Source organism: Delphinus delphis, chromosome 19 (genome assembly GCF_949987515.2).
Source record: "Delphinus delphis chromosome 19, mDelDel1.2, whole genome shotgun sequence".
NCBI lineage: Eukaryota > Metazoa > Chordata > Mammalia > Artiodactyla > Delphinidae > Delphinus > Delphinus delphis.
Genome location: NC_082701.1, coordinates 11,615,246 through 11,641,087, shown reverse-complemented (window position 1 = coordinate 11,641,087; position 25,842 = coordinate 11,615,246). Strand labels below are relative to the sequence as shown.

Here is a 25,842-nt window from a genome sequence, read left to right as displayed (position 1 = left end):
TTCTCCAGTTTATTCCATAAGCTCTTCCAAAGGGTATGGATGAGGCATGTTTTAACTTGATTTCTGATTATAGTCTGGTGCTTGGCCAGCATAGTGCATCTTGATTTATCTCACAGATAAGAATGTTAACTCTTGATTTTCCTTGAGTGGACGAGAGCAGGTGAGTTTACCACCTCCTTCTTAGTTCTCTGGGTTTACAGAGTCGGGGGAAAGTGGTCATGCACATATTAAAAAAAAAAAAAAATCACTACTCTTTTTAAGTATTTTGTATTAAGATTTCTCTCTGGATGTGACTAAGACACATTTTCCTTTGTTACCGCCCCATTTTAGTACTTCCTCACATTCTGCTTGTGTCACAAAAGCAAGGAAACAGGAAGAAACCAAACACCTTCAGATATAATGTCTAGATTCAAAACAATTTCCATTATTACTGCTGTTATCATACTGTACTTACTACTAGCAGTAGTGTAAAGAGCAGTAATCCAGTTTTTTGTTTTTTAATATTTATTTATCTATTTGGCCATGCCGGGTCTTAGTTTGGAATCTTCGTTGCAGCATGTGGGATCTTTAGTTACGGCATGTGGGCTCTTAGTTGCAGCATGCGGGATCTAGTTCCCTGACCAGGGATTGAACCCAGGCCCCCTGCATTGGAAGCATAGAGTCTTAACCATTGGACCACCAGGGAAGTCCCAGTAATCCAGTTTTGAAGGAAATTTATAATCAACATACAAGTATCATAAAGATCACACTCGTGCGTGTGTGTGTGTGACAGCATGTGTATATGTGTGCAATAAGCATGCAAATTAAGTGGTCACGAACCCAACAGTTTTAATTCTCTGGAGCAATCTTGGATACACTTCATGAATTCAGCTGGCAGCTTCTTTCCTCAATACAAATCCCTACAGAGTCAGAAACTCACCCGCAGGCCCTCTCCGCCCCGAGCTATGAACTGCAGGGCCTCTGTAGGCACTGGTCCCGCTCAGCCCTGGATGACCCTTAGAGGCACCTGCACTTCTGCAGGGGACTTAGGCAGAGCTGAGGGTCGACCTTGTTAACTCGTGTACACCACTCAGGCCTCCACGTTTGGAGCCCCGTCTTCCTATTTTGTTCAAATAATTCCCTTACACTTGGACTATCGCAGAAACGGGAAAACCATGCTCCTTAGAGAATCTGATGCTGGTCTGGGGAGAGACACTTACCACATGGCGTGCATGTACGTGGGGGGCAGGCGTGGGCTGCTGACGGGGGTGCAGTTATATGACCTCATGATCCTTTCCGCCAATAAAAAATTTCGAAACAGACTAGCCACCAATAGGTCCTGTCTGAAGAGCTTTTGGAAGAGATCTGAGGGCAGAGAAAAGATAAAAAGGTGACTTCATTGACTCACGTCCAGCATTTAAAGCCAAATATACAAATTTACTATCCTTCTACCAGAAGTTGCAACAAGCAGGTTGGAACTGACATGCACATTCTCCACTGGCAGCACCTACATGACACACGTAATGTGAACAAACAGCAGAACCCAACCAACTGGTCACAGAAAAACATAAACGTGTCTTATACTATAGTAGTAATTTGGGTTTTAAGAAATATGGATGGTGTGTGACTCTGAAGGCAGATGAGTCCTGAGTCTGCCCCGAAAACACTAAGGACCCGAGCAGATACCACTCTGAACTAGCCCTGCAGCACTGCTCTCGACCTGATGCGCGATTCACTTCATCCTCTCAGAACCTTTGGGGTCCCTGCCTTCTCCCGCCCACATCCTCAGGTTTCTTCACTGAGGGGAACTCAGTCCTCCCATTTGACTTCTCTCACATCCCAGCGCCAGAGTCTCCTGACTCCGGGGCAGCAGCCTTCCCACCAGTCCACAGCTGGGCAGCCTCACCCCGAGGAAGCACGTTCCATGCAATGGTGTCCGTGATGGCCGTGAAGATCCAGTTCAGCTCGCCCAGGGGGGTCCTCCTGTCGTTCAGCCGCCCGGGAATCCTAGGAAACACAAAACAGTCACGGAGATGGAAACAGGTGACAGAGGCAGGAGGAGGTGGGAAGAGAAGGGGTGAGGGGACGACGACGCGTCAGAAGGGGCTTGGGGGGCAACTTGGCCATGCCAGGAGGACCTCCTTGCCTTGCTGTGATCTTTGAGACTCCTGTACGTCTAACCTCACATCTTAAAACTCAGCTTCCACTTCACTTTCTTCCCTTCCCCATCTGCACAGGAGCAGCGGGTGGGCCCCTCTGGCACCCCCGTGACAGCAGGCACAGAGCTCTGCCGACCAGGCAGGCCCCCGGGGCCCTGGAGCCCCCCACAGCCTTGCTCTCAGCCTCCAAGTGGACGGGCCCCACACCCTAATCAAGACACTCCTGTCAGGCAGGACACGGGTCACCTCCCAGAAGCTGAGGGCAACGGGAAGACCTCTGTGGGCCCAGCTCTTCACCACACAATCATTCACCTGTTCAACATCAAAACAGACCTAGTCAGGCCTAGATTCCACCTCTTAAATTCACACATAGTCCTGGGCGCAGCATCGCTGGACTGAAAATGCCAGCGGTGAGGATGTGAGAGGTGGGCCAGCAGCATCACAGGCCTCCCAGTGGGGCGTGTGAGGGGAGCTGGGCTTGCTTCCCCGCCCCCTGTGCGGAAATTCGAGCACAGGAAGAAAAAACACAACAGACAACTGGGCGACACTCTTTTGAGTGGTGCTCCATTTGTGGCCACTCACATATGACGCCTTTGGGTGTATCAGCTGGCACAATCCTTCTGGAAAGGACAGACACATGAAGGACAGAAAACATCTGTATCCTTTCCTCAGTTAAGTCTGCTCCCAAGAATCAATCTTGAACCAGAAACGAAGAATGTGGAAACAAGGTATGTTTTGCAGTGTTTTATTTATAACACTGAAAAGTCAGAAACTACCTATGTGACCAATAATAGAGAAATGATTAATTATGGAACAACCACAATGAAATAACTACAAGCTATTAAACTGTTGTTTATGAATATTTTAATGATATGGGGAAAAGACTGCTTTGTAACATTAAGTAAAGAAGTGGGACAAATATCGTGCCGTCATAATTACACAGAACACATACAAGGAGAGCCGATCAGGAGGAAAGCCCCGCAGTGAGGCAGTGGCGACACTCTCCTTGTCTTCACATCTGCACGCAGTCAGCATTGGATGCCACTCCTCTGCCCACTCACCTGCCTCTCGCCCTGACAGCTGGTGGTGACAGGACAGTGTTCTTGGAAGAAGGAGGGTCTGCTGAGGTCTATTTCCAAACCTGGACCAAGCGCATCATGGGTGTGTGCAGTGCCCCTTAAGTCAGGTGAAGCAACACAGCCCCAGCTGGCTCCTTGGGGTTTGACCCTTGGGAAAGGCTGCTGCGTCCCCAGCAGTGAGGAGCTGCCCTGCTGCCGGTACTGTGGCCGAGCCATCGGAGGGAACAGAGGCCACTCCTTGTCAGGTGGAGGTCAGTGTGCATTTAGGTGTGTTTTTTAAATCCTCATCTTGTGACAATCGCTGGCAGATAAATGCAAAACTAAGACTCCCACTATGATCTCCTGAAAATTCTACTGATGTCTTTCACTAAAGCTCATCATGAAACCACAAACCAAGCCATCTGCCCGACTGATTTCAGACAGACCTGGGAACCATTCAAAGTGATCAATCAACCAATCATTGCAAGACCCATCTGCATTCAGCAGCCTGGGATGACAAAGGTGGAAGTGAGTTCCACTTCCCTCCCTTTTCATGTCATTTAGAATTAAGTCACTTCAAAAAAAAATAAAGAAAGAAGTAAGTCACTTCAGAAACTACTTGTTTCCGTTTTCCTTTCTGTAATTGATCCTAAGGATGTCAAAACCCAACCCGCTCTGGAAGCTGTCTGGGTCAGCGATGCAGGGCCACGAAGAAAGGCACAGCACAGAGTGTCAAGCCCAGGACACATTTCATTACACAAGTTTCTTTCACCTACCCCTCCCCCCAATTTCATTAATAATCAAGGTGGTTCTTTTAAAATTTAAACCCACAGTGTTAATCAAGGACTAACTTTTATGTGAAAAGCACAAAAGGCTATAGTTTAGGAACAGATCATGGAACTGGGAGATGAGAAAAACGAACTCTAGTCCCAGCAGTGCATGTCTGGGTAACTTCTGGTGTCTTGTTTCTCTGCTCTGAGTCACCCAGGTTAACCTCATATGCAAAATGGAGATCAAAATAAAGTGGATAGCACTTCCAAAGGAGATGCAGCACAGAGCCAGCAGAGACTTCCTTGGAAAATGCATGCCACCTCCTCAAACTCCTCATCACCGCTGTCTGCCATTGGATTTATTCTCACCTCCTCCGACATCTGGGTTCACCCACAGCTTCCAGCACTGCCCACTGTGTGGAGCCTGACTGCAGCAACGGCGACTCTGCTTCTGGATCTTACAAGATGACCCAACCTGCCTTCACCCCTTGCTAGCTGTCTTCACAGCTCAAATTTAACATGTCTAAAATCAAGCTCATCCTCATTACTGCCATCTTCTTCTCCCCTGTAGCATGTGTCCTCACTCCAAGAGTCCCCGTGGATTCTCTTCCATCAGAGCTCGAACCCTCAGAGACAGGGCCCACTCATCTCTTCCCCAAGTGTAGCTCGTGTTTCCTGCTTCTTGCAAGGCACCTCTTCCACTGCCTTTTGGTAACCACTCCCACTGCAAAGGTATCCTCAATGGCCTTCTTGATCCAATTCATACTAGGCAGGGTGACAGCCCCCGGTATACCTTTGTTCAAAAATCTACAGGGTTCTCTGCTTACTGCTGCAGTGGTTTCAAATAGTTCCCTCTATTTCAACAAAATCTCACTTGGAATAAAGGAAAGCAGAGTTCCTATGGCTGGAGGGGTGAGGGCTGGGAGCCACCAGCTTCCCAGTGGCCCACGCCTCCCCAGATGGGCCACCGCGAGGCCTCCAAGGAGCAAGGGCGAAAACTCTGCCAATGGACTTAGGTAGAAAGTTTCCACTTGGCTTCAAAGCCATCACCTTGACACAATAAACTTTGAAACTAGTTCCCTCTGTTTGGGTCCATTACCTTGCAGTTGGACAAAAATATCAAACTCAGTCTCCTCTCATTTGCCCACTTGGAACAGCCTCCCACGTGTCTTGGGCTGGTTCTGGCTCAGTCTTCACAAGCGAAGCCCAACTTCCCTGTCCATGAAGATGTCTTGACCACAGCAGCCTTTGCTCAGGTCCTTTTCAACTGCATCTCACTTGGGATTTCTTTGGCAGCCCACCAATTGCTTACTTTTCTTTTTATTTATTCAGTGTTGCTCCATGCATGTTAATTATCTGTGTAACTAGGTAATAAATTCCTTGTAGGCAATGACTTACTTTCCTCGATGTAAATCAGTCTCTTCACAGATTCTGGCGGAGTGCTGAGCACATGCACGAGCTCACAGCCCACACATCTGACTCACGTTACTTCCCTACTTAAGAACATTTGCTCCCACTTGGCCAGCCAGCAGCTCCCTGAACCCCGTGTGGTGGAGTGACTGACATGGAGGGGCACCGCCCAGACCCCCCAAGAGGGGCTGGCTGCTCAGCGGGAGGAGTATGTTCGGGTACACCGTCCAGCTGGGAGACGAGCCCGTCTCAGCTGTCAGGTTGGCCTCAGCTGATGATCCCCAGGGCAGAGGTGCAGGGCCTCCACAGGCGGCCCATGCTCTGCAGCTCAGCATCATGGCCGCTGCTTCTTCGCCTCCCTCCCGTGCTTCTCCCCAATACGCTTGTGTCCCTTGTCTCTGTGTCTGCCCCCATCAACCAGCCAGCACCGTGGTCTGGGGTAGGTGTCTCACCCTGCCTGTCCTCACCTCCATTCGTCACTTTGTGTCTCCCCAGCTTCCTCTCTTGCCAACACGCCGATGTCTAGCTACACAGAACTTGTCCTCCTCAAACAGCTCACATGCCTCCAGACCTGCGCAGACGCCCTCCTGCCTCCCTGGCCCAGTGGTCCCCCAGGCTTTCAGGTTCTGCTCTGAGGCCCCCACAGAATTCCGCAGATGACAGCTGGTGCCCAGGCTACATCTCCCACTAGGCTCGGGGCTCTTGGACGGCAGGCCCACGTGCTTCCTCGTGCTAACCCAGTGTTCACACATAGCATCTAATGCATAACAGATACATATTTGATGAGTGAGTGGATGGATTCTAGCTGCATGATCACAGCTCTGTGTAAATAAAATGCTAAATGAAAAACTATGGTTTCCAAGAAAATGACACAAACTCACTAAAAATACTCAAGTGATAAGAAGATAACACAAATCATCCCAAATTTCACCATCTAAGAATCAGTAGAAACATATTGGTGACCATTCCTCCAGATATCTCTTTATGTACAAAATCAAATAATTTTAAATGCACTGAAATAACCATATGAAAAGACATGCTACATTTTTGTTAAAAACATCCACAGGGCTTCCCTGGTGGTGCAGTGGTTGAGAATCCGCCTGCCAATTCAGGGGACACGGGTTCGAGCCCTGGTCTGGGAAGATCCCACATGCCGCAGAGCAACTGGGCCCGTGAGCCACAACTACAGAGCTTGCGCGTCTGGAGCCTGTGCTCCGCAACGAGAGGCCACGACAGTGAAGAGGCCCGCGCACCGTGATGAAGAGTGGTCCCCGCTCGCCACAACTAGAGAAAGCCCTTGCACAGAAATGAAGACCCAGCACAGCCAAAAATAAATAAATAAATAAATAAATATTTTAAAAAAACCATCCACCAATACACTTAGGAAAAAAGTCTGGGAAGGTCTGCACCAAAGTAGTAACAACGATTATCTTGGCATGGTAGAGATTATGGATGATTTTAATTCTTTTTGCTTATCTGTATTTAATAATATACACGCTGAAAACACACTTGCATAATAAAGAAAAATAAAACTTTTTTTTTAATAAGAGGGAAGCCAAGCAAGTTTACCAGAAAAGGGAAAACATTTGAAAATTTCATGTTTTATGAATTTACATTATCTCATATTCAGTTCAAATAAAGGAGGATGCACTTTTACTTTGTCTGCTTTAAATGGCTTTATGAAAATGATGGTGCAGAGAACTTTGGGCTAATTCATTTACTTAATGCAAATAATTCATTACTTAGAAATGCTCTGTGACTAAGAAAATGGGGAGGTGCACCCAGCAATTAAAAAAAAATTCATTCATTCATTCATTTATTTATATTTTAGCTGTGCCAGGTCTTAGTTGCAGCAAGCGGGATCTTTGTTGTGGCATGTGGGATCTTTTTTTAGTTGCTGCATGCGGACTCTTAGTTGCGGCATGCAAACTCTTAGTTGCGGCATGCCATGTGGGATCTAGTTCCCCAAAGAGGGATCGAACCCCAGGCCCCCTGCATTGGGAGCATGGAGTCTTACCCACTGGACCACCAGGGAAATCCTCAGCAATTTTTTAAAAAAATAATTCTTTTGAATATCCAGGTCCGTATGTACTGGTTAGATATTTGGTTAGACAAAGACAGATAAACGAGATCAGGGTTCTCAACCTGTGGGGTAAGGGACAGTGCTCATGATGTCACCAAAAGGAGTCCCTGAATATGTATGCAGGTACATTTTCTCAATCAGTTAATGCTATACTGAAATCAGATGTGTGTGCGCGCGGACACACACAATCTCAATCATTCTAAAAATTCAGCTGAGTAGGAAAAGAAAACTACTTGACATAAATGAAGGTTGGGAACTTCTGCCCCAGATAGTACATTTTGGGACATATTTCTTCATATGCTGACATTCTGCTGAACCGGACCAAGCCACATCTCTGTAAGACTTCTTTCTAATGCCTTTTTATTTAAAATTGTGTACAATTCAACACTAATATTATCTGTATTTCCTATTACACAATGGCTTTTTTCTAGCCATTCACAGATTTCAAGTGATGATCATCCAAGTCCATTTCAGTGTGTATGGAACCTGCAGTTTATAAAGTGTGATATCGTTTGTTTGCAGCCTGAATGGTTTGCAGTTTTACAGAGGAGTCCCCCTTTAACTGGACTGCAGGACTACATCTGCGTAGTCAGGAGGAAGAAAATGAGAAACACGCAGTGAGAAAGCCTGGTTGGAAATGTAGCCACACTTGTTTAAATGCAGAAAGCCTGTGGATGATGCACTCAGCTCTCAACACTCACCCAGAGACACTCAACTGTGCAGCCACTGGGATGCTATCTTAGTGCTGAGTCAGCCGGGCCCTAAATTACATCTGCAAAGCCTGGGGTGCACGGTTCAATTACTCTCTTAGGGTTTAGAAGACCTCCTGGCAATGGCAGGTGAGGTGACTCAGACCATTCTCCCACTGAGAACAACCAGAAAGGCTGTGTGTGTAGGGGTGTGTGTGTGTGTGTGTGTGTGTGTGTGTGTGTGTGTGTGTGTGTGTGTGTGTGTGTGTGTGTGTGTGTAAATCTTTTTGAAGGCAATGGAAGGCTGGCAAGGTTGTGGGGAATCGTGGGGCCAAAACCTGAGAAAGAAAAGCCCCAGGCTTGAGCCGGCACCTGGGGCTCCATTTGTCCCAGAGGTACCTGGCAACTCTGAGAGGCAGAGAGCCTAAGCTGAGCTTGGTGGACTCACAGGCTGGAGAACAAAAACTGAGGGCCCACCAAGGAGATGGAGCTCAGGTAAAACCCCCAGTCTTGGAGCTGGGTGCAAAGGATGAACTAGAAATAACACAAACCTCACAGCCTCAAATCATCCCAGATTTCTGTACAATTTCCATTTTCAATTTGCAACATTCAGTAAAAAATAACCAAGCATTTATAATAAATATAAATGGAATATAATCGATAATTTTGAATCACTACATTGTACACCTGAAAATAATATAATATTGTAAATCAACTATATCTCAAAAAAACTCCAAACAAAAAAACAAACAAAACACCCCCAGGCATTTCTAGGTTTAAAACCAAGAAAAACAACTGACAAGAGAAAGAGATGGACAGAGGATTCAGATAATGGCAATATCAGACACCAACTTCAAAATAATTTTACTTAATATGTTCGTGGAGTTAATGCACAGAATGAAAAACTCTGGTAGAGAACTGGAAACTATAAAATAAACTCTGGAAATCCGGGAACCTCAAGAACTTAACAATACACTATATTAAATTTAAAAACTCAATAGATGGGCTGAACAGCAGATCAGACAACATTGAAGACAGAAATGGAAGACAGGTCAGAAAAAAAATACTCAAAATTAAGCAAAAGAGACAAGAGATTGGGACATAAGAAAAAAACACAATAAGAAAGAGTGGATATTGTGAAAAGACCTAACATGTACATACTGGCATCCCCAAAAGAGAAAATGGAATAGAAGCAATATTCAAAAACACAATGGCTCAGGGACTTCCCTGGTAGTCCAGTGGCTGGGCTCCACACTCCCAATGCAGGGGGCCCGGGTTCGATCCCTGGTTGGGGAACAAGATCCTGCATGCATGCCGCAACTAAAAGTCCCCGTGACGCAACTAGGAGTCCACATGCCGCAACTAAAGATCCTGCATGCCGCAACGAAGATCCCGCATGCCTCAACTAAGCCCTGGCACAGCCTAAATAAATAAATAAATATTTAAATAAATAAAAGAAAAGCATTTAAATAATGCAAGAAAAGAGTCACTCTTTAAAAAAAAATACAATGGCTCAGAATTTTCTACAACTGATGAAAGACATCAAGGCACAGTGTCTTAGTGAGCTCAGGCTGTCGTAACAAAATACCATAGACTGGGTGGCTTAACCAACTGAAATTTATTTCCTCACAGTTCTGGAGACTACAAGTCCAAGATCAGGGTGCGAGCATGGTCAGGTTCTGGTGAGGACGCTCTTCCTGGGGGCCATAATTCAGTCTAGAGCATTCAGGTTGAAGAAATGCCATAGTCATAAAGCAGGACAAACACAAATAATGCCCACATAGGTACATCAAAATAAAACCGCCAAAATCCAAGACAAAGAGAACTTCCTAAAAATAGAGGAAAAAATGCATATAGCTTTCAAGGGAACATGTATTAGTAAGGGTCTCGTCAGGAGACAAAAACCATGCCAGTAAATTAAGCAGAGATATTAAGCAGTATATTAAGCATTTAATATTAACTGCTTTAACTAAAATATGGAGATTAACTAACTACTAAGAAGGACAAAAAGAACTCTAAAAAAGACAGGATTGGTATCTGTAGGGAGCAGCTACTACCTCTTCAGCTCAGGGAGTACACCCAAAGAAGGAGGATATTTGGAAGAGGCCCCACCCAAGGCTACGACTTAGATCTTGCTGGAGAGGGTGTCGCTGCACCCCACTGGATTATAGAGAAAATCGTTATCCCTCAGAATACAGGTGCATAAATCTTTAATAAAACATTAGTAAGTCAAATCCAGCAGTATATCAAAGGGTAATACACCATGATCAAATGAGGTTTATCACAGGAATGCAAGGTTTGTTTAAATTAACATTTGAACATCAATAATGTAATGAAACTATTAACAGAACAAAGGAGAATAAATTATTATCTTAATAGATGTAGAAAAAGCATTTGATAAATTTCAACAGCTGTTCATGATAAAAACTCTCAGGAAACTACTATATACAGAAGACAACTTCCTCAACCTGATAAAGGATATCTATGAAAAATTCACAGCTCACATTACCCTTAGTGATATAAGATAAAATGTTTTCCCCTAACTGATCCTTAATTAGGATCACAGCTTGGAGGCTCAGTTTCATCACTTCTATTTAACTTTGTAGTGGAGGCATTAGCCAGTGCAATAAAGTAAGAAAAAGGAATTAAAGACATAAAGATATGAAAGGAAGAAGTAAAATTGTATTTCTTTGCAGATGACACAATTACATACATAGAAGATCTTAAGGCATCTATAAAACAGGTATCAGAACTAATTAGTGAGTTTAGCATAGTTAGAAAAATGAGGCTAGTATACAAAAATCAAATGCATTTCTACATGCTATCATTGAACAATTTAAAAACTGAAATTAATTTAACAAACTATTTGCAAAATATACACAGCTCAAACTACAAAGCATCAAGACAACTAAGTCAGTATGTGATAATGATCATGGTAGATGAACCCACTTAGTGCTACAGGAACACCACGAATAAACATCTAAATTAGATTGAGGACTCCAAGAACTAGAAAAGGGTAGAAGGGAATATACCACAGTTAAAAACACAAGTTTGCAGCTATAAAGTTTGGGTTTGGTTCTTGAACTTTTACTTACTATTGTATGACTCTACTTCTTTTATGCTCCATCCCTTGAAAATGCCAATAAGGACCCACTTTTTTTTTTTTTTTTTTTTTTTGTGGTATGCGGGCCTCTCACTGCTGTGGCATCTCCCGTTGTGGAGCACAGACTCCGGACGTGCAGGCTCAGCGGCCATGGCTCACGGGCCCAGGCGCTCCGCGGCATGTGGGATCTTCCTGGACTGGGGCACGAACCCATGTCCCCTGCATCGGCAGGCAGACTCTCAACCACTGCGCCATCAGGGAAGCCCAGGACCCACTTTTTTGGATTAAGTTAAATGAGATGATGTATGTGAAGCACAATGGCTGATATATAGTAGGTACTCAGGTAGATGCACATACAGCTCTAATAATAAACTGACTCTCAAGGAAGGTCCCTTGTCAGGGAACTAAGATCCCACAAGCTGTGCACTGAGGCCAAAGAAAAAAAGAAAAGAAAGAACTGTTGGGAGGATACCCAGTGAACTACAACAAGAGTGTTCAGTAATGATGGTGATACAGGTGAAATGCCTCAATGTCCAGCAGATGCCTGCAGCTCTGTCACTTCTCTGCGGTACTTAAAATTCCAGAAACTAAATACAACAGTCAGCAACAAAAGAGGAAGATCTGGTCCAGCATCACTACATGATGGGGGTTAATGTCCTCCTGGGCATGTGACATGCACTGTTGACTGAAAGCTTCTCTCTGGACACCCAATCCTGATCTCACTGACCAGACCTCTGACCAGAACTAGGCAGAGGCCTGAGGATCTCTCCTGCTCTCACACAGTGACCTCGAAGCACCTGTCTCTGACTTCCTCGTTGTAAGATGTATCCCCTCGGAATCCCCTTGAACAGCTCTGACCACTCCCCTCAACAGAGAACTTCACTTTATACTGCATTTGTCACAGTCAGAGATGTTTGGTGCCATTTGATGAATTCATGGGATTAAAATTAAAAGTAAACAACAACAACAAACTACAAAGTATTGCTGCAGTAAATTTTTAAAAGACTTAACTGGGGAGACACACCACGCTAATGGATCAGAAGACTCAGTATTGTTAAGACGAGAATTCTCCGAATTCTCCTCAAATTGGTCTACACATGCAACGCAATCACAGTACAAATCCCAGCAGGCTTGTTAGAAACTGATGAGCTGATTCTAAAATTGACATGGAAATGCAAGGAGCTAGAACAGCCAAAACCATTTTGAAAGGGAACAGATTTCCAGTGAAGCTACAATGATCAAGATAGTGTGGTTCTGGCATAAGGACAGACATAGAGATCTATGTCACAGGACAAAGCAAAAGGACTACACAATTATATTCAAATGATTTTTGTCAAAGGTACCAAAGTAGTTTAATGGGAAAAAGACTTTATTTCCATGATGGTGTGGGAACAAATGTACATCCATACAGAAAAAACTGACCCTTGACTCACTGCACGTCACGTATAAAAGTTAACTTGAAGCAGATCATAAACTTAAACATAAAAGTTAAAACCATAACAGTTTTAGGAGAAAATCTTCACTACCCTGGGGTACACAAAGATTTCTTAGGTGGGACACAAAAGTATAAAGCATAAAAGAAAAAACTATTAGGTCAGATTTTATCCAAATGAAAAACTCCTGGTCTTTAGGAGATTGCTGTGAAAATGAAAACAAAAGTCAGACTGACCAAAAATACTCACAAGATGTAGATCTAACAATGACTTATATCCAAAATATGTAAAGGACTCTTGAAGACAAACAACACAATTAAAAAGTTGGCAAGAGACATGAATATACATTTTATTAAAGAATATAAATTAATGGCCAATAGCACACGAAGAGCCACTTAGCACCATTAGTCACTAGGCAAATGCAAGTTAAAGCCACAGGACACAGCATCACACACCCATTAGACAGCTAAGATTAAAGAGACTAAGAACACCAAGTATCAACGTGGATGCAGAACCTCTGACCACTCACACATGACTGGGGCGAATGCTGAGCTGGGAAGTTTCTGATAAAGTTAAACATACACCTGCCATACCACCCAGCCATTCCATTCTTCAGACACAAAAGAATACAGTATCATCTTCTATTTATCTGAAGCTCTAGAAAAGATAAATCTAATGTATGAGAAAAAGCAGATCAATGGTTGTTTGGGCCTGGGGGCTAGGGTGGGGGATTAACTGGGATGAGGTACAAGGGAACTTTTAGGACATATTTTGAGTGTGATGGTGGTCCCATGGGTGTATAAAGCTGCCAAGACTCATCAAACTATATACTTAAAGCGAGGTCATTTTATTGAATGCAAGCTATACTTCAACAATGCCAATTTAAAAATGTAAAAACAGGGGCTTCCCTGGTGGCGCAGTGGTTAAGAATCTGCCTGCCAATGCTGGGGACATGGGTTTGAGCCCTGGTCTGGGAAGATCCCACATGCCGTGGAGCAACTAAGCCTGTGAGCCACAACTACTGAGACTGCGAGCCACAACTACTGAGCCTGCACTCTAGAGCGTGCAAGCCACAACTACTGAGCTTGCGCATCACAACTACTGAAGCCCACGCACCTAGAACCTGTGCTGCACAACAAGAGAAGCCACCGCAATGAGAAGCCCGCACACTGCAACAAAGAGTAGCCCCCACTCGCCACAACTAGAGAAAGCCTGCGCGCAGCAGCAAAGACCCAACGCAGCCAAAAATAAATAAATAATTTTTTTAAAAAGTAAAAACAAATGAAGGTGAAATTACAGCGTTTTCAAACAATAAAAATATAACTTTTCACTGGCAAACCTGCACTAAATGAAATAAAGAAAAAAAATGATCTCAGATGGAAGCTCTGAGGTGCAGGAAGGAATGAAAGACAATAGAAGATGTAAATACGTGGGTAAAAGTAAGTATTAACTCTGTAGAATACTAATAATGTTTATGGAAATGATAATATATGGAGAGTTAAAATATATGACAGTAATTGTATACAACTAAGGAAGTGAGTAAACGAAGTTAATTGTTCTAAGGTCCTTGCATCACCTGGAAAGTGGTAAAAGTACTAATTTATATTAGACTTTAGTAAGTCAGGGGTTGCTAAAACTATGGCCCTCGGGCCAAATCCAGCCAGCAGCCTATTTTTTGTATGGCCTGAAAGCTAATAACAAGCCTTATAATTTTAAAGGGCTGTAACAGAAGATAAAGAAGAATAAACAACAGAGACTTTATGTGGCTCACAGAGGCTTAAGTGTTCACTGCCTGGCCTTTAACAGAAAGCACAAGGAGACCATGGCTCTGGGTAGCCACTCGAGTGTAGGAAAAGAACACATAGTTAACAAGCCAAAAGAAGGGGAGGAAGGGTAGTAAAACTGTTAATCAATCCAAAATATGGCAATGCAGGAGAAAAAAAGGAAGGTGTAAAAAAGAAATGGGGGACAAAACAAAAAAGAAACAGGGTGGCAGATTTAAACTCAAATATGTCAATTATTATATCAACTATAAAAAAACTTGATACTTCAATTAAAGTCACCAGTTTTGGGGACGTCCCTGGTGGCTCAGTGGTTAAGAATCCACCTGACAATTCAGGGGACACGGGTTCGAGCCCTGGTCCGGGAAGATCTCACATGCCATGTAGTAACTAAGCCCATGCGCCACAACTACTGAGCCTGTGCTCTAGAGCCTGTGTGCCACAACTACTGAGCCCAAATGCCACAACTACTGAAGCCTGCGTGCATAGAGCCCGTGCTCTGTAACAAGAAAAGCCACCGCAATGAGAAGCCCGCGCACCGCAACAAAGAGTAGCCCCCGCTAGCTGCAACTAGAGGAAGCCCTCGTGCATCAACAAAGACCCAACACAGCCAAAAATAAACAAATAAATTTATAAAAAATAAAATCAAAAATTTTTAGTCTGGATTTAAAAACAGAACAAAAGTCAACTACATCCTGCTAAAAACAGATACACTTTAAATATATAAAGCTATAGAAATATATATAAAGATACCTGCTTAAATATATATAAAATTATTTATATATCATACATAAAAGTATGTACACACATATTATGTATATACATATGAAAAGACACACTCTACAAACACTAACCAAATGATAGCTGTATGGGTACACTACTATCCTACAAAGTGGACTCTATGGCAAAGGCATTACCAGAGATGAAGAGTGACATTTCTTGGTGACAAAAGGTTCAATTCATTCTACCAGGAAGGGGAAATCAGTCATGGCTAATGTGTCCTTCTGCAGTTCTGAAGGACAAAGCATGTGGTCAAAATGGGAATGGGCTTTTAATTTAAAGTAAAATGACAATAAATTTTCAAAATTACTTCTTGAACAATCAGAGAAGAGGAAGTTGAGGTATATGTATCAGCAATCATTTAATTAAAAATGTGGCAGGTTATAGGAAACCATAACATGGCTTTAGGCTGAGGGCACAACAGGCATTCAGGATGCTGGAAGAAATTTTCACATACTGAGGTATGGGTAAGTCATTCTGGCTTATACATGATTTGGCCTGAAGTTTATGTTAACTAGAACAGCCTGTCTTATGGCCTGTTTATCATACATTGTACAACTGCTTTAACCACTAAAGAAAAGAATGCAATATCCAGGGAATTCCCTAGGGGTCCAGTGGTTAGGCCTTGGCACTTTCATTGCTGGGGCCCCAGGTTCAAGCCCTGCTCGGGGAACTAAGATTCTGTAAGCTATGTGGCACGGCCAAAAAAAAAAAAAAAAAAAATGCAGAGTATCCAGAAGAATGTCCACTTGAAAACAGGGATAAATGCCTCCCTTCCTATGACACCCATGCTAGTTCTCCTTCAAAGATAAGTTCCCTTCTCAGATGCCAAGGTCATGCTGATTTGCAGTGTAGCTGTTAATCTGTCTCTTTTGAAACCTTGAAGGGATGTACCTCTGTCATGTTTGGTGTATAGTCTTTGTTCTGACAGGATATAAAACTGTGCTAAAAACCATGCTTCTCTAGAGCAGCTCCTCAGAGCTACTGAGAGGCTGTCCTGGACTATAGCCCTCAGTTTGGCTCAAATAAAACTCTCTTCTATCCCTTATTATAGATTGTTTATTGATTATTTGCGTCAACAGGGACTACCAATAGGAAAAGATGAGCTACATATTAAGAGCACTGACAACTCGAGGTTGGACCATTAGGGAGCCAGTATGTCCAGGTCCTTAGGGAACATAAGAGGCTTTCAGACTTTTTTGATCACAACTCCTAGTAAGGAATGCGTTTTGCATGGTGACCTGATATACACAATCATACGTAAATATACACATTCAAACAATAGGGCCAGAGAGCATTCATGTTGCTAGAAAAACAAGGATATCTTCTAACCTTTTCTCTTTTTTTTTAATGCAAGGCTGTGACCCACCAAACTGATTTTACAGTTACTAATAAACTATGACCTGCAGTTTAAAAAAATGTTGACTTAAATGAAGCTCTTGTTAATTTCTCCTGGAAGATATTGGCTATCAAAATAGTCTGATGGTGAACAAAGCACCTGAGAGATGTGAGAGATTAGAAAATTACATAATTCTACCTCTGAATAAGCTGACTGATATTTTTCAAAAGCCACACAGGCAGCTTGTTTCCTAATGATTTTTAAAAAATCTGTACTGAGCCTTTATTTTATTTATTTATTTAAAAAAATTTTTTTTTACGTGGGCCTCTCACTGTTGTGGCCTCTCCTGTTGCGGAGCACAGGCTCCGGATGTACTGAGCCTTTAAATCGAATGGTTTATGTGTGCAGCACTGCTGTTCTTCACATCCCTTTCCTTCTGCCTTTAACAGCTCCCACAGAACAGAAGTCTGCCAATCTTTACTTGTGAAGCAAATGTAAAAAAATGTATCTTAAAATCCTGGGGGCAAAGGAGTGATGATTTCCAAGGCTCAGTGGTGAGCAGGAGTTAAAACAACACTGAAGATAATTTCCCTTTTACTGAATTTATTACAGAATGATAAACTATTGTCCATTCCCGGAGCCAGCCAACAACAGCACCAGTACTGGCACGAGTCCCTCTGGAGACTGAGAACAAAAACCAGAGAGACACGGGGTCAAAGAGAGGGAAGGAGCAGTTTCCCACATGCTTATTCAACATGTTTACGACACAATGAAAATAGGTTCTTTTCTATTAAATAGTACAGAAATAAATCTGAACCTAAGATTATTTTTTAAGCATTCCCTGAAAAAACCTGATTTTCTTTGGCCTTCCTGGTGTCAAGGCTGATCTTCAGACAGACCCTTTACTGAGAGCTACAGGCCCAGGAGCCAAGCAGAAGTCTCCTCCAAGCAGAGTTATCTGAAAAGCTGCTAAAAAGCCTGTAACATTCGGAAAAGGCAGCTTCTAAAATGAGGGGAAGAGGTGAAATCCAGACGAGCAAGGAGCACTTCCCTCCTGAGATGCTCCCCTACCTTCAGGCTGTGCTCTCCAGGCGTCCCCCCTTGAATGTACTGAAGCACCCTCACAGGGAGCTTCTCTGTAAAGAAGGTGGGAGGAGGGGAGGGTGAGGGTGGGGCTGGTGGAGGGCGGAGCTGGCCTGCTCAGCAGCAGACTTGGATGTAATGCCTCCAAGTGTTTCATAGAGACTGATCCTAACTCCACACCTCGTGCAGAGTAGGACTGCCGGCAGCCTTGCTGGAAATTCTGTCTCTTCCTGTCAATTTGTTAAAACACCACAGAAACAATAGTTTCCAAATACAATCAGGTTGTGTTTGCTGTTCTTGATCTTCCGGGATAATTTTCCTCTGAGGTTTTCCTGGCAGGGCTGCATTAAACAGACATGAGTGCTCCTCTTCCTCCCAGGTACCTGGTGCCCCGGAGACCAGACACCTAGACTCATGAAACTCATGCCACCTCCCTTGTAAGACCTTTCTTGATATGTCCCCAACCAAAATGAACCCTTCCTCCCTCTCAACATCCACACATGAACTTGCAGGATGTTAAGGGATCCTTCAGTTTACTCGCAGCATGGAGATAAGGGGGTGGAATCAGAGAGGCCTGCGTGTGAACCCTCCAGGCTCTGCCACTTCTCACTGTGTGACTCTGGGCACGTTACCTAACCTCTCTGCGACTCAGTCACATCATCTGTACCACCCAGCCCCACAGGAACTAGAAAAGTGGAATAAGTTAACACCCAACAAGTTCGCACAAAACCTGGTACATCGTAAGGGCTCAGAATTTACAGCTGCTTCTATTTATTTGCTACAAAACCCCCACAAGTTCTAAAACAAATCAAATCAGAAATTTTGGAAGTGCACAAATAAACTCAACCCCTAAGTTTAATATAACAAACATGATAATTTTATGAGCAACCTAAGTTACATGTAGCACATTTTCACTTTTGTAACTTGTAAAGAGCCTTTGGGAAAATAATCCCAAATTATATATCTGAGAAGAACTCATATCCAAGATATATAAAGACCTCTTACAATTCAATAATCAGAAGACAGGGCTTCCCTGGTGGCGCAGTGGTTGAGAGTCCGCCTGCTGATGCAGGGGACACTGGTTCGTGCCCCGGTCCGGGACGATCCCACATGCCGCGAAGCGGCTGGGCCCGTGAGCCATGGCCGCTGAGCCTGCGCATCCGGAGCCTGTGCTCCGCAACGGGAGAGGCCACAACATTGAGACGTCTGCGTACCGCAAAAAAAAAAAAAAAGAAGAAAAAAAAGACAAACCCCTCAAATGCCCTAATTGGATATATAAGTGATACTACAAAACCCACTTTATTTTCAAAATGTCATGTTTTCTGCATTGACCCAACAATGAGGCAAGAGGGAGAGAATCGTTTGTTGTTGAGCTACTTAATTTTGCTACACTAAAATTCTACTTTTTTTTTTTTTTCTTTTTTCTGGCTGTGCCATACAGCTTGCAGGATATTAGTTCCTGGGATTTCCCCAAATTCTACTTTTTAGTAGATGTAAAATTTTCTCTCTTCCCATTTTTCCTTTCTTTCCCTTAATAAACCAGTAGTTTTTTTCCACTTGGAAGTAATCTATTTCTTGGTTTTCCTGGCATCCGCAAAACTCATGCTGCCTGGGTCGGAGGGGCCTTACACATCGTCTCCAGTACAGCCACCCTCCTGGTTCACCTCGCCCCTCACAGCCCTCACTCTGCCTGGTGTGCGCTCCCTGCTACTCAGTTCGTCTCGGGTTCTGACCACCGGGCGGTTCTTCGGGATACCAAGATCGCTTTCGCTGAAGCTCCCGCCCAGCAGCTCTGACGCTAGCACTTCTTGGTACCAGACAGATACATGTAATTCACCTGAATCTCATGAGTTTTCCATTATCTAAAACAGTTACCTGTCATTCCAGAGCCTTCTCTGCTCCAGGCTAAACATCCCAGTTCCTTAAAGTGCTTCTCACATGGCCGCCTACTCCATGTCCCACCCCATCCCCTCAGGGTCTATCACCTCCCTTCTCTAGATTTTTCTATTTTTGGAGCAGTCATTTCGAAGAGTTGACCCAAATTAAATTCAGTTTACTAAAATACTGGCTTTTTCCACAGGGGCTAGTGTTCTATCAAATTTTCCAAATCCCATACTTATACATGTGATTTCTGGGGACCACTGTGAGATCTATATACACAATTCCGATCATCTGCATTTAGCTACTCAGCCTGTCAAGACCTTTTTATATTCTAGTATTGGGTTCACCTCAAAGTTTTCTTAATGTGAGCAAATTTTTAGTTTAGCTCTCATTACTTCTAATAAAGTATCGTTACTGTTGAACTGAATTTCTGAAAACTTTCTGCATCATTTTGCTCTACTTTCTATGGTTAATTATTAAACGCATGCTTGTTGTAGCAGAAGAATGGTGCCATCATAAAGATCATGCAATGGTGAGGCGAGTTGTTGGTGCTGTCACATCTAAACTGACTCCTGCTATACCTGGAATAGAAGGAGGAGCATTCTGGCTGCGATCCCAGTGGTAAAAAGCAAAGCTTTACAGCTCTAAGATATGCTACATGGCACACCAAATTGATCTGGGCCATCATTAATGGAAGTAATCTTACAGATCTCGCAAAAGGACCAGCTGACCGCCTTCTTCCAGTAAGATGAGGGACAACCCTTCCTGTGGCTTTCCAGTTGTACCCATTCTCCATCTTGCAAACAGAGCGCATCCATCAGGCTTTGTACTACCACTCCCTTTGGTGGAAAGCTGCAGCTAACAGACTTACAGAGCAAAGCATGGCCGGTGTTCCTTGCCACTGATCCAAATACTGCCTCCTCTGTGAAGCCCAGCCCGTGGGTCCTCCTCCATGGAGTTGGCCCCAGAATCTCCAGCTTGCCGAGGGCTCTCTCCTCTCTGGACAACTATCCACTCACAGGCATTCACTGACTGCCCACTACACGCTGTCCACACAGGAGAGGAGGCCAACCAACCTCTTACCAACCTCTTACTGAGCGTCCAGTCCAATCTCAGCTCCAAGAGGCTTGCAGCCTAGTGAGCTCAGGCCTTCCTTGTTAATGGTTCTACAGATATGAACCTGAGCCCCCGATCAGTTTTTACTGATCAGTTTTTACTGATCAAGACACCCTGATCAGTGTGTCTTGAGGACATACCATCTCATACACTGTTAGTCTTCTCCCATCATCACCCCCTAGCAACTGGTGTGGTACACACCACCGGCACTCCAACACTTGCCAGTGGCTGGCATGGAAGCGTAAACGTCACCACATACCCGTACAGCAACCCAGCAACTATAGTTGGAAACAATCTGGCTCCATCCCCTATTTAGGTACTAACCAAGCTACTAAGTGCTCAGCTTTACCGTGTGAAGTAGTGATTTGAGTCAGACTTGAGAGGCCACTGTGAACCCTCTAAGTGCATTAATTCTAAATACCAGACCTACGAATGCCCTTCCGGGTGGCACTTGGAGCACACCAAACTTGTGCCCAACTCAGTCTGCGAGGGTCCCGGTTGGGATGCTGTCCCCCACCTCGTGTGGCTGGCTCCTTCTGGCCAGGTGGATCGCCCTCCAGGAGACAGGCCTTCCTGGCTGCTCCATCAGAGAAGCACCAGTAACTATGTTATGGCTCCATCTAGCACACTTTGTAATTTCATATTTTTAAATTTATGTTTTCATGTTTCCTTCTCCTGATAAGAATGCAAGGGCACACACCAACTCTTTGCTGAATGAATGAATGAACAGTCCAAGAAAGAGATGCCTGGTTCCTAGGCGCATCTAAGCTTAGAATCTCAGATGCCCCTCTCAAAAGTAGGCATCTCACGTGTGACTCATTGGCTTCTAGTTCAGAAGACGCGCTCAGATCAGTGTGGGTGAGTGCTGTCTCTGGAAAGAAAACCCGGCACAATGACCAGGCGGTTTGGCGGATGGAGCAGGCAGGAGCTGGCTTTGCCACTTACAAGTGACTGAGCAAGACACTCAACCTCCTCTCGTCTTGGTTTCCAGGGTCTGAGATGGAGATGGTGCCAATAGTCACTCCCTGGACTGGTGTGTGGACCAAAGAGCCAATGCACCTCCGACAGCTTGGGCTCACCAAGGCCTGTGCCAACACGGGTGACAGTGCGGCTCTGAGTCCTGTATTGAGGGACAGGTCTAGGGACCACAGCTTAGTGTAACTGCCCCCCACCGCAACATAATGAAGCAGCGCCCACTGTTGGGCTGTAAGGGAGAGGATCGTGTTGCAGAGCTGGACTTGAACAAGCTCTCAGAGACAGGTTAACAAGAAGTAGACTAAGAAAGGAGGGAAGCAGTGCCAGCTTCAATAGGGACAGAAATGGGATGAGGCACTGACTCAGCCTTATCTTCTCCGTCACAGGCCTGCTGCAATAAGCGTCCCCGGAGGCACCAGCAAGACTCAGGAGACAATGTCACCACAAGGAAGGCCAATCTGAGAGTAACTGGTAGGCACGCGCTGAGCCCCCAGTAGCCTTCCCCTCTCACCCCCTGACGCCTGCCTTTGATTAAGAAAAGCCGCCTGCACTGCCATCTGCATCCCCAGATCTCACGGATTCAGCATCCATTAGAGACCCACAGACACATTTTCTTCAGGACACCAGGGGGGCGCTGAGGGCACCAGGCGCCAGGAGATGAAATGAGTGCCGCAGATGTTTAAACGTCCTGAGCGGCCCTGTGCAGCCTTTGCTTGGATGACAAAAGGCCAGGATTTGGTCCCACTGAGAAGGAAATAGACTCTCTCTGCACTGTGAGCAGGTGCCCCACGGAGGCCTCGGGAACCTCTCATGCTCCCCGGGCAGCTCATCCATGGCTTCCTCCCAGACAAGCCTCCTTCACGCTGGCTGCTCAGCAGAGGCCAGAGAGACCGTAAGGGGTGTGGGGACCCACCCTCCTTCCCCTTCCGACCTGATCAGGATCAGAGCGCAGAAAAGCCCGGTCCCGCCCAGTCACTCTCTCTGGTGGTGGCACTCCAAGACCAGGCTGATTGATGCCTGCTTGTGGGGCTGGGGAGGATCTGTGACTCTGTTCCACCTCAGTGTTCCCATATTTCCGCCAATTACTCACATTCTCTCCACTGCACCATCTCTTGGGGTTTTGTTTTCCCCACTTCATTTCCAAATTAGCTTCCAGTGAATCATTACTCTTCTTCTCAGCGACTGGCAGGCGTTAATGAATTACTGATTTTCACCTTCAACCAGCCAATACAATATATTTATGTTGGAAAGAAAGGTACTTTTTGAATCAAGACTGGTATCTTTTGACAGTTTTCCTTTGAAACATAATACATGTGTACAATTACAGCTTGACAGCAGAGTAAGTTCTAATCACAGCTACCGAGCAGCAGCCATCAGCCCTGGACTTCTCTGCCCACGCCAGCCCCATGGGACGCCGCTTCCCCTCCTGCCACGATGCTGGAACAGGTCATTCGGCAAGGCCCGGGCAGTCAGACACTGGGCTGGCTACTTGCCTGCTGGCGCCTCGGTTTCCCCGTCTTTGGAATGTGTACAATAATAGCACCTCCCTTCGAAAGGCTCTAGGGAGGACTAGAGAGTTAATATAAGTAATGCACTTAACACAGTACCTGGCACATAGCAGGTGCCCAATGAACGTCACCTATTATTCTTCCTAATTCTCAACTAAAGAATCATGGGTTACCCTGTATTCTCAAGCCACAATTCATGTATGTTTTTACCTCTTCCTCACTGTATCCACAGGACTCAGATGAGACCAGGATTCTTTTTTTTTTTTAATTAATTTACTTTATTTATTTTTGGCTGTGTTGGGTCTTTGTTGCTGCGCACAGGCTTTTTCTAGTTGTGGCGAGTGGGGGCTACTCTTCGTTGTGGTGTGCGGGCTTCTCATTGCGGTGGCTTCTCTTGTTGTGGAGCATGGGCTCTAGGCGCACGGGCTTCAGTAGTTATGGCACGTGGGCTCAGTGGTTGTGGCTCGCGGGCTCCAGAGTGCAGGCTCAGTAGCTGTGGCGCATGGGCTTAGTTGCTCCGTGGCACGTGGGATCTTCCCGGACCAGGGCTTGAACCCGTGTCCCCTGCATTGGCAGGCAGATTCTTAACCACTGCGCAACCAGGGAAGCCCAAGACCAGGATGCTTAAGATGGAGACTGCAGCTAAGTTAAAACGTTCAAGGTTTCAACCGAAAATCAAGCTCCAATTCCAGGCTCAGCTTCAGCCACTGCTCCTGGACTAAACAGGGGCTAAACTGCTATTCAAGGTTCTGAGGAAGCAGGACACAGCAATTCACTTTATTCAAGACAGTGGATTGTTAGTTATTTAAAATATGCTGTTTACACAATAGATGTTAATTATGAATAATTTTTTGGTGCGCTCTGCGCCTCCAGTGATCAGAATACCACCTAACAGCCTCATGGAATAGCTTCCACGTCTTTTTGATTCCCGGGACCTTTCTGAGTATCCTAATATTTCTAGCACGGTTTAAGCGTTTCATTACTTTGTTTCAGGGCTGAAAAATGTCCCTTAATTTCCAAGCATGGATCTTATTGCCAGTCTCTCAAAGGATTCAGAATATTGTCAGAATATAAATATGTACCGCAGTGGCAACATGCCTATTTATCAGGCTGCTGGGTTCGCTTAGATAATTAGAAATCGGGAGATTTCTCAGAGAACGTTCACTATAATTTACTTCTAGACACAGCAGCTTAATTAGAAAACAAATTCCTTGCCTAGCTTTAAAGACTGCTAAATAATTACAACACACACGCCGCCCATGTATTCTCTTTGATCTTGTGCTGAGACTCTAAACAACACATTTTGCACATCTGACAAAGGTGGCCGAGATTGGGAAGGGGTTAATCCTTGATATCCTGCGGAACCTTATGCTGAGCTGCTGCACAGAGGCAGCTGTTTGAAACAAACCACATTTATCAAAGAATTACCATGCAGCGAATCTGAAGTGTGAAACTTTTCAATCAATTTCTCCAGTGATGGCAAAGAGGAGGGCGACGACAGGATCGGGCTGCATTTCTGACTGTCTACTGGGAGTAAGGGAAGGTGCTGGAAGATGGCTGGAAAGGCAGGTCACGCAGGTGAAGCCTGGCGCCACCCTCAAGTCCCCATGCCTGACGCTCCCGACCCCGAGGCTCTCGGGCGCTCCTTGGATGGGGTCGCCTGCCATGCAGCGTGCAGGGCAGGTTTCCCTCACCAGCTCACGCTGACATTAAGAGCCGGCGCCGGTCCTAACAAGCTGTGGCCCTGGAAACCTGGGTGTGCACAGAGCCACACACAGGGGAAGAAGTGGCAGCTCGGGTCACGTGCCTGCCATCCCGGTCCACACACGACAGGCCTCGGCATGGCCACTCGCCAGGCTGTGCCAGGACCATCCTTCACACATGCAGAGCAGGCACCCGGGAAGGGAAGGGGTGGGCAGAGGACCGGATAGACATTATTCTTATTTTCTGCAGGTCATTAAACTTGAAGGAAACAAAACCCAACAACACAGGCCAGTGCCCTTCCTGTTTTGTTTCATCTCTGTATTGTGACTTGTCACCCCAGTCAGGTGGTAGGGTGATCAGGGACACCTTCACACTTAGGGGTGACGGAGAGGTTCTCAAGTTTAAGATTTTCCATGTGGTGAGCTGAAACCAGAGTCACACTGGATGCAAAATGCCTTAAAACGCTCGTGAGGGCTTCCCTGGTGGTGCAGTGGTTGAGAGTCCGCCTGCTGATGCAGGGGACACGGGTTTGTGCCCCGGTCCGGGAAGATCCCACATGCCGCGGAGCGGCTAGGCCCATGAGCCATGGCCGCTGAGCCTGCGCGTCCGGAGCCTGTGCTCCGCAACGAGAGAGACCACAGCAGTGAGAGGCCCGCGTACCGAAAAAAAAAAAAAAATGCTCGTGAAACCAGCAACATATCAGTGGAAGCCCCATCATCGCTGTTGATATGTCTCCAGGGGCTCCCTGACATGGGTTTATCCACACCATCCACACAGCCCACGCCATCCACACACGGATACTTTCCATGCAGGAATACTTTCTTAGGTGCTTCCTTGCTGATAGAGTTTCTTCCTCTCCCCCACCAATCGACAGTGCTTAGGATTTTGTTAGGAATAAAGAACTGCTGAAGAATAAATGAAATGGGACCAAGGGATTGAGCAAAAAAGCCAATTTCTGTTTGGTCCTATAATTGTAAGTAAGCACAAGTTA

The 25,842-nt window shown here is 45.1% G+C and overlaps 1 protein-coding gene across 6 annotated transcripts in view; it reads right to left on the bottom strand.

Annotated features, from left to right (window-relative positions):
* RPTOR (regulatory associated protein of MTOR complex 1) overlaps window positions 1–25,842 on the bottom strand; it is a 344,118-nt gene that overhangs the window by 96,437 nt on the left and 221,839 nt on the right. For all 6 annotated transcript variants that reach the window (XM_059998020.1, XM_059998021.1, XM_059998025.1 and 3 more), the window contains 2 exons: window positions 1,886–1,986; window positions 1,200–1,344 (listed from right to left, as the gene is read on the bottom strand). In XM_059998020.1, the coding sequence (XP_059854003.1) occupies window positions 1,200–1,344; window positions 1,886–1,986 (246 nt within the window). The remainder of the gene's footprint in view (window positions 1–1,199; window positions 1,345–1,885; window positions 1,987–25,842) is intronic.